Source organism: Diabrotica virgifera, chromosome 7 (genome assembly GCF_917563875.1).
Source record: "Diabrotica virgifera virgifera chromosome 7, PGI_DIABVI_V3a".
In the NCBI taxonomy this organism is placed as follows: domain Eukaryota; kingdom Metazoa; phylum Arthropoda; class Insecta; order Coleoptera; family Chrysomelidae; genus Diabrotica; species Diabrotica virgifera.
This window is the reverse complement of record NC_065449.1, coordinates 45,419,713-45,432,020: the sequence shown is the minus strand read 5'-3', so window position 1 is coordinate 45,432,020 and position 12,308 is coordinate 45,419,713. Positions and strand designations below refer to the sequence as shown.

The following is a 12,308-nucleotide window of genomic DNA, read 5'->3' as shown; positions in this document are numbered from 1 at the left end:
GCATTTTTATAATTAACTAGTTTTGATGGGAAATGATCCACAATTTTACTAAAAAAAATGATTTTATTAACGTTTTGACGTCCAAATCGGATGCCATTATTTTGACAACGGCATCCGATTTGGACGTCGAAACGTTAATAAAATTATTTTTTTAGTAAAATTGTGGATCATTTTCCATCAAAACTAGTTAATTATAAAAGAATATAGTACCTACTACACATAAGCCAAACACCAGCAGCTAAGAACTGTTTAGCATAAAGTGTTCTTTTTAGTGCACAAAATGTGTTTCCCATATGTACTCATCTCTATTTTTTATCCTTATGTGTTGCTGAATATGCTTTATTCGTTTTTCCTATACCACTCTTATTATTATTGTGCCCGTAATATATTCTTACTTGTGCTCTTTCCAGTATCTAATTATCTTAATGCTTTGCTTGCAAGAATGTGTATCACTTCTTTAATGTGATTTGTATATTTACTGCATTTTTCCTGTGTTTTTCATCTTCTCTTTTCTAATATGATATTCTTGTACTGTGTTAACGGAGACTAGATTAGTTGTATTTATTACTGTAATCCCGGTTTTTATAGCATTATATCGCCTAGTGAGAACAATAGTGGCGAAACTCGAAAATTAACGTTTTTGAGTTAAGTCCATCAATCGACATCTAAATATGCCCTCTTTTATGTGCAATATCGGCTAACAATTATTTAATTTCCTTATTACTAGAGGGCGCCTACAAGTCTTTATGGTATTGTGAATTTGTCAAATATTTTGATGCATTAACGACGAAAGCACACCAAACTTTATATCAATACTGGCGAATCTGTAATTACGCCGTGCCTACATGTATTTGAAATATAGATATTTTATTAAAGATAGTAGTACAATGTGCAATAGTGGCGAATCAGCACTTTGGTCTGTGTGGTCGTTTTTTGCTTTTGTGTTTTTTTTTATAAAACTTCTTACAGAGAAACTCAGTTTCAATCGTTCTTAGGTACTTAGAAATAGCAAATCAAGAAAGCGTCTATCCACTTTGGATCAGTATTGTTTAATTCCACACTATTGAGAACCAATATTCATTTCTAAAAAGAAGTCATAAAAAATAAATCAATTCCTTCTACCCACAATCATTTCTTTAGTAGTTTGAAATACGAAACATACGTGAGTGAAATGATGAATTTAATTTTACTATTCATAGTTCTTTTGCTTACTTTTTATCTTTTATCATGTTTATCGTTTTCATAATATTACTTAAGATCTTATTTTGTTATTTTTCTATTGTATTTTAGTTTCATTTTGCGCATAACTGGTGTGTACAATAAAATATTTTATTTGATGCGTTTAATTTATTTTTAAAAGTAAATTTTTTAATTATTTAAAACAGAAACTAAACTGTTGTAGTATAGTAGTATTAAAGTATAGTGGCGAAACATCAAATTAAACATCTTCGATAATGCAATAATGGCGTAACGTAGAAAAAAAATCAAAAATAAATACAATATCCATCCTTTCTTCAAATAAAATTACTTCTACTAATTGGTTTACATATCTAGAAAGCACATTATTAGAAAAATTTTGCAAAATGATTATCTATAAGTCAGTTATACTGTTTAGCAGTTTCATCAAAACTTCAAATACGATTATCTCTAAATGTTCATTTTGAAGTTTCGTCACTATTGTTCTCACCCGGCGATATATATATGTATACAGTGCGGTGGAATAAGTGTTACCCCCCTCCCCCCACCCCCCCCTTGGTAACTTGTTTATTTTAAGAATATAAGTAAAACGCTCGGGCAGGTCGATTTTTAAACTCATCATAGTATATTATAGCATCAACGTTTCGAACTTTACGCGATCCCTCTTCAGGTGACAGACATAACTTTGATTTTTTTAAATGGGAAAGTACATCATGTGACACCTCATTTAAAAGCTTTTGAAATACTGATTACAAAAATGTATAATAGTTTAATCCTATTTGAGAACGTAGGCATAAAGTTTCGGTCAAATTATTTTTAAATGCATTAATTTTTTTCGAATCCTGAGAAAACTATAAGTATTTTTTTAAAATTTAATCGGATAATGAAATAATACAGTATTATCGAGGGTCGAGAGTCCCTAAGAACTTCTATAATGTTTATAAGTTACAGGGGTGAAAAAAAAAAAGAGAAAAGTTAGTCTGATTTTTAATTTCAAATATATCATTCAAAAGAAAGTTTATTTTAAGGGATTCAGCTCTCGGTAATAATGTAATCTTTCATTCTGCGTTTAAATTTTTCAAAAATATTTATTAGTTTTCTCAGGATTCTAAAAAAATAAATGCATTTAAAAATAATTCGAACGAAATTTTGCGCCTACGCCCTTGAAAAGGATTAAAGTATTATACATTTTTGTAATCAGTATTTTAAGAGCTTTTAAATGAGGTGTCACATGATGTACTTTCCCATTTAAAAAAATCAAAGTTATGGATGTCACCTGAAGAGGGATCGCGTAAAGTTCGAAACGTCGATGCTATAATATACTATGGTTAGTTTAAAAATCGTCCTGTCCGAGCGTTTTGCTTATATTCTTAAGATAAACAAGTTAACGGGGGCGTAACACTTATTTAACTGCACTGTATACACTGTGTCTGTAAAGTATGGAACAAATTCTTTTTTAGCTAAACAGAGCATGTTAAGAAATAATCCTGGAACACGTCGATTTTTGATTTTAATTTACCGTATTTTAAAATAATATTCTAATATACAGGGTGAATTACTTTCGAGTAATGACATCACCGTCATTTTTTTTTAAATGGAACACCCCCATTTTGTCTTAATTTTCGGATTACTCTAGCTGAGCTGATTCCAAAAATGTATCACATGTTGATTCAAGGTACAGGGTGGACAAAAATACAATAGTTTTGTGTGTGCTCATATTATTAAATTTTAATTAATTTTTGATATTAAATTAAAATATTAAATTAAACAATATCAAAAATTAATTAAAATCAAAAGTAAATAAAAAATCAAAAATACAATAAGTATTTTTGATAATATTGTTAATGTAACTAACGCGTTACTTTGAGAACACACACTTTGTATTTTTGTCCACCCTGTACCAATTTGAATCAACATGTGATACATTTTTGGAATCAGCTCAGCTAGAGTAATCCGAAAATTGAGACAAAATGGGGGTGTTCCATTTAAAAAAAAATGACGGTGACGTCATTACTCGAAAGTAATTCACCCTGTATATTAGAATATTATTTTAAAATACGGTAAATTAAAATCAAAAATCGACGTGTTTCAGGATTATTTCTTAAAATGCTGTGTTTAGCTAAAAAAGAATTTGTTCCATACTTTACGGACACAGTGTATACACCGTTCTTAGGCGTCAACGCCCTTCGATAGGGATCTATGGAGGAGTATCACCAAGCCGCAAGCCCTTATCCCTTGCCGTACCGCTCCTCCATAGGCTGATCAGACGCCAGTTATTCCAGACCAAGTTGTAGATTCTATTGAATTTGTCGATCGACTGCGCCTCTGCCAACTGGACTGTCTAGACTTCTAGACCGACATTTTATAGCATTTTCCGGTTCCTATTTTCCAGCTTCGTCAGTCATTCCATTCGCCAGGGTGAAGGTTCCTTTCCGACATTGCCTTCTGAATGCCGCCTAGCCAGAATTGTTTCAGCCTTCCTCTCTTCCTTCTTTCTTTTGGGATACATTTTAAAATGTTTTGGCAGTCTGGCATCGTCCATTCTTTTTATTTGACCATACCAGACCATTTAACTATTTCAATATCTTTTATATCAGCACTTTCTCCGTGTTCGTTTTCTTGCTTTTCATTCTTTTTGATGTGATAAAAATATAGTTTGGCTTTGACGAGATCATCATCTAATGCACATTGAACTCATTATTTGAATTAATGAATTTTGTATTTCTTCAATATGATTCAAGTCTCCTTGTATTTGATATGTTTGATAGTTTTTGGGAACATATGTATGGTGTAAAGGTGTAACCCTCAAGAACTGAAAATTGAGAATTTATTTTTTTATGAAGGACAGCAGAAATACAGTCACTGTCCTGGCCAAAAATCGTATATCCTACAAAAGAATATACAGCTGTATGTTAAAACATGGCACACAGTTCAACTAATCAATTTTTTTTGTAAATTTTATAATTTGAGCGTTACGCCCTTTAGACTTTACACTGTCAATATATTATAAATGCTAGTCTTCTCCCCGTTACACTTGAGGATCTTCATTATTCTTGCATTCATTGTAGATATTGTCATATTTCTGTGCTCATTCTTCTTCTGCTACTCCACTATAGATGAAAATGTATTCTCTGGTATTTATACCTTATGATTTTTTCTTAGTCATCTTTTTATATTATTAACCAAACTTAATTTTTCATAAAAATTTATGCTTTTAGGCGTACCCGATCTCTGTAGCATGGGATGCAAGTCCAGGAGGAGAATCTGCTGGGGAGATAGAAGCATTCCCACTTAACCATCCGGTTCCATTCTCGAGAATGTTGACATTCTATAGACAGGAACCATTCACCATCAGAGCAAAATACAGTGGCAACATCCCGTATCCCGATCATGATATAGGTAAGAAAAATTCTGGTACAATAAAAAATCATTTTATTTTAGAATTATTTGGCAATGACATTTGCATGGAATATATTTAAGCATCTTTCTTTTCACAATACATATTTTACGTCTGTCGATCTGGCAAATTCCATTACCCCAACCACCTTCATAGAGGTCATGCATGACTTTCCTCCATTACATATACGGATGGTGAAGGAGGCGATGATAGGAGCATACAGAAGGATCATAAGACGCCAAGAAGCAGAACAGGTGAAAAGGATGAAATGTAACCACTAATATGAACAAATGAGTCTTAAACAATTAAACGCTTTTGTATATGAACCTTCGAGTAGGTTCATATCTCATCGAGATATCCAAAGATCTACTAGATATGAATAGGAATGATATGCGATTTATCATAGTTCTAAAGTTCATACCAAACCCTTCTTTGAGTGCGTTATGAATTTTGATGTCGTATAAGATTTTAAGAATGTCACTAATCACTGCACGACATTTTATTTAAATCGCGACAGTTGTCAGAATGTTTATATTTAGATAAATATCAATATTTATACAAATATTTGCCTGAATATTAATATTTAAAATATTTTAATGAAAAAATAAATAAATATAAAGTAAAATTTTAATATACAATCTCCGAATATACCAATGACATAAAATATTTATATTTACGTCATTGAAAAATACTAACCTAGAATTACAGTTGTCATTTTACTCGTTGACATTGTGAAAGTACTGTCACGATCGATTACTTTTGAGTCAAATTATCTTTATTCGCATCATTGGTTGGTTATCTATTTTTAGAGTATTGTAGTCGCCAACGAGTTATGTATCTATAAGTATGTCATTTTAATATGCAAATAGCCGTCAACGAATACATAATTTTCTGAGTTCTATGTATAATAATCACGGAGGTACGTTTTTCTGCCACTTCCAACTTATTGCGTTAGAGAGAATTCGATAATCTATGACGCACTGAAAGAAGGGTTTGGTATGAACTATACTAACAGAACACAGACTGACATTTTGTCAGTATGAAGACGAGACAGCAGAACAATTTCTGTACAGCTGCCTAAGGTTCGACAGGATAAGGCTAACTAATATATTTGAACATTATCAACTCAGGCCCTAAGACTTCGTAGAAGGTCACCAAAGGTCATAATAGACTTTCTTAAAAAGACTGGGCTGAAAGGACAACTTTAACCCAGGAATGGACCACAATAGACCTCTAAAGTTAAAGGAGACCAAATTTAAAGTGGCCTTTAACCTTAAAAAGGCTGTGGATAAAGGCAACTTTAAATTTAAAAACGCTATGGTTAAAGGCAACTTTAAATTTAAGGTACTAGTACACTTTAGAAGACCAAAAATAAGCATTTTTTCAAGATTTGTTTTCTCAGAACCTTTATTAAAAATGAAGATAAAACTTTTTACACATTAATATCTAACTCTTAGAGAATACAAAAAATATATCTTTTTTCATTTATGCACGTACACTAATATTGTAGAGGGCGCCAAAGTCGAGGCCTCGAAAAAAAGTAGTTCCGATGGCGGAAGTTAATCTCGGGATTGGGATCTCTGAAACAAAAAAATCGTACGGCATTTTAAAAAGGAAGGTTTCTCACGTAACAATTTACCACTGTTAGTGAAAAATTCCTCAAAGACAAGATTTTACGGAAATTTGAAAAAAATTTGTGAAAAAATCGCCCGTTTTTCTTCAGTTTTTCATGGTTAAAAAATATTAATTTTTTATTTTTTATTCAAATTGTGGTAAATTGTCACGTAAGAAACCTTCCTTTTTCAAATGCAGTACGATTTTTTTGTTTCAGATATCCCAATCCTGAGATTAACTGTCCGCCATTATTTTTCGAGGCCTCGACTTTTGCGCCCTCTACAATATTAGTGTACGTGCATAAATGAAAAAAGATTTTTTGTACTCTTTAAAGAGTTAGATATTAATATGTAAAAAATTTTATGTTCATTTTTAATAAAGGTTCTGAGAAAAAAATTCTTGAAAAAAATTATTATTTTTGGTCTTCCAAAGTGTACTAGTACAAAAAGACTATGGTTAAAGGCACTCCTTTAACTTAATTATGAAATCGGGCGTTAGGTCGAGTGGAAGGTTGGTTAAAAGGGTGGTGAAGTGGGAAATAAGCAGGAGACATTCGTTGGTGTCCCGTGTTTGAATTTGTATTAGTCGCAGTGTTTGACGCAACAAGGATGCTGAAATGACATCATACCAATAATTATCAATACCGATTCAAAAATTGGAGGTTTATTGTGCTTCTACGCCATATATTTGGCTTTTCAAAATTGACTATTGACTCATGTAGTGAGTCTACCCAAGAAAATGAATGCTGTCATCAAAATAATAATTGAATACAATCACTGACGGACTTTTTCTTTAATATCAACTCCTTAAAATGTGTTATAAATTCAACATTTTCTTTTATAAAATTTTAGGTACCTGGGTTATAAAAGACATAAAACCTAACTCTGAAGGAAAGCCGCAGAAAGTGAAAGTCAAGGTCCGTGTAAACCTCCATGGAATCATGTCGATATCGAGTGCTAGTTTGTACGAAGCAAAAGAGTCAGTTGAACCAGAAAGTCCGGAAGAACAACAGAAGGAGGCACAGGTGAACAGTAACGACCAACAGAATGGCGGTGTGCAGACTAACGAGAGCGGCGAATCGATGGAAACGACAAACGAAGGAACAGGAGCCAACAGTGGAGAAGGTGCTGTTCCTGAGGTAGGCTCCGGCACCAGCTGGACGAAGAAAATATCTGCCTGGTTCAGCGGGGTACGCATATTGTCCCGGCGACGCTGGCCCGGCAATCCTTTTTCGTTTTTCGTTCCACTGTTCACTTTTTGTTCTTTTACTTACATTCACAATTATTTGGACCTTGAAAAGTATTTTTATGATGCTGTTTTACCGTAGTTCTTATGTTTTGCAATGCAGGATTTTTGTTAATTTTTTTCTTTGATTGGTTAGCAAATAGCAAAAGCAATGCAATAATATAATTCGATTTTACATACAATTTTAAAATATCTATAAACTCATCAACATTTATCATGCCCCTAGGAGAAGTATTCATTAAAAGAATACCATGTTTATATTAAGAGAATTTTGATTCATTTGTCTATCTAGTTTGCACTGTTTTCACTCGCAGGAGCTATACATTTTAAAATCAAAAATATACCCAACTAGATGTTCATTAATATAGTTAAGGCCATTTATATTATGAAATGAGTGGCATAAAATTAGTTTTATGGTTTCATGTGTAAACAATACATGCAGTAGTTTCCTGACACATGAATAGCTTCGTAGCTTGCGAAAAGGTCAAACTAATTTAAAGTATTTTTTAGATCAAGAGCCTGATTCTAATTAATTTCGATGCCGCAATTTAATTTCGAGTCCGCCACGACAGTCACAATTTATAGCGATTCTTATTCATTTCGATATTAGTTCCAACTGGGGATATTAACGTTATCATTTTGACACTGCTCAGAATTTGGGTTGGGCCTCCTGTTTATTGAATTTATTGGCTATGCAACCACCGCAACGTTTGTTGATAGTCTGGGCAAATTATCCAAAAAGTGTCATTTTGGGAGAAGTTATTTACCAGCTATTTGATTGCTAAAATTGAATCTTAAGATTGAATATATTAGTAATATGGGGTATGACAAGTCTGCAGAAAGTGTGTTATTTTATTTATAAACAAATTAGCACTCCTAAATCTTCTTTTTTTAATTAGCGCTCTGTAACTCCTACGATTTTTCCTTTAAACCAAAAACACTCAAATTTTACTCGGAATATCCGAGTTTTCCCACAAAAATCTGCAATTTTCAATTAAAATTTTAGGAAAGTAATTATTTAACAATAATTAAATAAATTGGTGACATGAAAGATTTTTTATAGTAGATTATATATCAGGAGGCCGGCGACAATCTAACCAATAGTTTAGCAATAATTAAAATGTTAATTAAAAAATTTCGGTCGAAATAATAACCCGAAAAATTATGATACACCAGAATAACTATGATTTTCGTATAAAAAAAGCACTACATATACCTATTCAACGTACTTTACAGAATTGAAATTGGACTATTTGAGTGGTCTCAGGCTTATAAACAAATGGAACCCCTCAGAAAGTATCAGATTAAATTAAATTAAGTTAACGCTGTTGAAAAGGGCACGGCTTCTTCTTCGAAGAAAAAACAAATCAAATTGAGTGGTTCCAGGTATAACCAGTCAAATTTGACCGGCATTTGCGACAGAGTTATAAACAACAGGATTTCAATATTTGAACCATTACCGTTATATTCCGGTCCTCTTTGTACATACAAATTTTCATATCTTCAAGACACTCTATAACAAAAAAGAATGTGTGTGTACTTTGTACGCACGTAAGAAGTTATACTTCTATTATATAATTTCAACGAAATAAATATACTTAACAGTTACAGTACCAAAAATTAACAAAAATTACCAAAAATTAACCAAAACTTAAATGAATATGAATCGTCCGGGATTTGAACCCGCGATCTCTCGATCTCTGGTCCAATGCTATACCAACCGAGCTATCAAGCCCCGTGCTATTGACGTGTCGGATATAATTACACATCACGGTGACAAATAGATCAAAGTGAAGTATAAAAATAGAGTTTATTATCTTACGCCCGAGGAAGACAAATCCAACGACACAAAAATTATAATAAATAATACATTTATTAAGAACACTAATATATTCTCTTAATGACTTATTTGCGCGGATACATACATAATTTGAAAGATTAGCAACGAACTACATACTGTCTGTCTGCGCATGCGCCAGGGAATTATAAAATTTCACCCTCGATCGTAAAGAAGTATAACTTCAAAAAGATTTATGTCACCAAGTTATTTAATTATTGATAAATGATTACTTCCCTAAAATTTTAGTTGAAAATTAAAGATTTTGTTTGGAAACCCGAATTTTCAGAGGAAAATTTCCGCCGAAGGAAATCGAAAAAAAATGTCTATGTGCAGAGTTAAATTACAGTGAGTTTTTTTGGTTTAACGGTAAAATCTTCTGAGTTACAGAGCAATAATTGAAAAAAAGATTTCGGAGCCCTAATTTGTTTATAAACCAAATATAGTCCGTTCGCTAAACTCAGACACAACTGGGTAGTGATTTTAGTCTGTAATTTTTTTGTTTTTGCCAATTTTGCCAAAATTGGCAAAATTACTAACTATTTAGTAATTATTAACTATTTAATAATTATGTTTTTGCCAATTTACGAAATTGGCAAAATTACTTGCTAAAATCACTAGCTAGTTGTGTCTGTTTAGCGAACCGACTATAGCACACTTTTTGCGGATTTTGCATAGCTATATTACTAATATATGAAATCTTAAGATTTGATTTCAACATGTCCAGTAATAAAATAGATGGTACATAATATTCCTTGTTCTATACTAATTTTCTTGGATTGTTACCTTACATCTTTCATGGAGTTGATAATTCACGAACATTCTCAATTATTTTATTTCTAATGTAATACTAGTCTGTCTAATTCCTACAAAACCAGCAAATTTCCATAAAGCCCAGCCATATTAATACCTTTTGCTTTAGTTTTCCTTGCAAAAAACAAACAAAACACATCTCCTAAACTAAACCTAACCCCACTTTCGGCCATTCATTCGTGTCCGTGTTACAATAATTTCGACTCGAAATTATAATATCAACCACTTTTTTGGAGTCGTTATTAATTTCGATAAGTCGTTAGTTCAACTAAAATCCACAAGGCCCGCACAGTCGCATTTCAACGTCGCCATATTGATTGCGACTTGTTTTCAGTCAAAATTTGAATTAGAATCAGGGACCAGTAACAATAATACGAGCCTTAACAACTAAATGTTTGGACAAACGAAAATTTATTGAAAACGTTCATCTCCATAACTTTGCTTAGTGAATTAAAGAACGAGATCAACAATACATTAAAGTCTATCATAGGTACCTTCATTAGTCATCAGTTTCTTGGCAGCTACTTGTAACAAACCACTAGTGAAAAGTTCTGATAAAATATTTATTCAAAAATAGCTAAAGGAAGTGAGCACACACTAAATTTCGTCAATTGATAATTAAAACATATCAGGGTAAAGAATATGGAAAATTGCTGAAGAATTAGAACTAGTCTATAGTTGCGGACTTAAGCATTATCTTGAGAGTGGAAGTGTTCAACCTAAAGGTAAAAGTTCAGCTAGACAGGGAATTTTGTCTGATAAAGATCGACGATTACTAGTGAAAATTTGCAAATTGGGCCGTCGCAACACTTTACGAGCTATCACAGCACAATGGAAAGCAGAAACAAGTTATCAAGAAATGCTGTAGGAACTGGATACACAAAACAACAAAAGTTGAATCATAATGTTTTATTGCTACCGTTTTATTGAAACCTCTTCTAACAGAGAAGCAAAAAGCAAATCGCTTCAATTGGGCAAGGTCGAAGATTTCATAGACCGTTGATGACTGGTCCAGAGGCATATTCAGTGACGAAACGAAATTTGATGTGTGCGAGGGACTTTCGAAAACGGGTTATCAAAAGTAAAAATAAAGCATTCCATAAAGATTGCTTCAAAAGAAGTGTAAAGTTTCCCAAAGGAATTATGATTTGGGGGTGCATGTCATCAGCGGGTCTAGGAAGAGATGGTGGAAAGCACAATTAACGCAGCAAAGTATTAAAACATTTTGAAAAATAGTGCTGTATCAAGTGCTAACGATCTCGACCCGAACTTGAATTTTATATTCCAGCAGGACGATGCTACATGTTATATGGCCAAAAGGAAATAAAAAATTGTTTGGAGATGCATCAAAGTCTTTTGATGGTCTTCGAACAGTCCAGACCTTAATGTTATATGAATCTATAATGTTTTAATGGCCATTCATCCTTAACGTTATAATGAATGCTATAAGCAAGGTTATGAAGATGATTATCGTTTTCGATCAATTTTCGTTTGTCCAAACATTTAGTTGTTAGGGCCCGTAGATTAAACATCCATACAATCAAGCTGTATGATATTACTATGCAAGCTGTAGCTAGTTTCACTCGCAGATTTTCTTTATAATCAGGGAATAGTCCATTATTAGTTTTCTGATTACAAATTTCGGTGATTCCCTCTATCTTTTTCCAATATTTTATTTTCTTTCCCATATTTCTACCTCACACTACATTTTATGTCTACTTCCATCTGCTCCCTCTATCGCATCATATGCAATTGCTGAATATTTTCTCTTTTTGCCATTTTATCTCCTGTGCTAACTCTGTTAACAATTTTGACCGTTATTCACAATTTCCATTCTTTTTTAAAATTTATGAGCAACATAAATACTCAACTGTGTTAATAAATCCTTATCTCTTCAATAAATTCATGGTAAGCAATGAATTTGTATACATTTTTGCAGATTAATAATGCAACTAATCATTAATACCTGTTTAATACTTTATTATTGTGATTTTAATTATTTTTTCTGTTTTAAACCCAAAGAAACCCCACACATATGGAAAATATAATGTCATTCAAATGAAATAAAATTTACTTGAATAGATTGGTCTCGAAATTACAATGTTGTTCTGAAGCTATTTCCTTGTGGCATTTTTATAATTAAACGTTAATTATAAAAATAAGGCGTCGAAATGGTAATAAAATCATTTTTTTAGTAAAATTATG

The 12,308-nt window shown here is 32.3% G+C and overlaps 1 protein-coding gene across 2 annotated transcripts in view; it reads left to right on the top strand.

The window, feature by feature from the left end:
* LOC114329216 (heat shock 70 kDa protein 4) overlaps positions 1–12,308 on the top strand; it is a 78,762-nt gene that overhangs the window by 42,700 nt on the left and 23,754 nt on the right. Inside the window, exons 7-8 of one of the 2 annotated variants that reach the window (XM_028278252.2) lie at positions 4,416–4,596; positions 7,060–7,397. In XM_028278252.2, coding sequence (XP_028134053.2) covers positions 4,416–4,596; positions 7,060–7,397 — 519 coding nt within the window. The remainder of the gene's footprint in view (positions 1–4,415; positions 4,597–7,059; positions 7,398–12,308) is intronic. The other variant, XM_028278253.2, reaches the window with a different exon arrangement.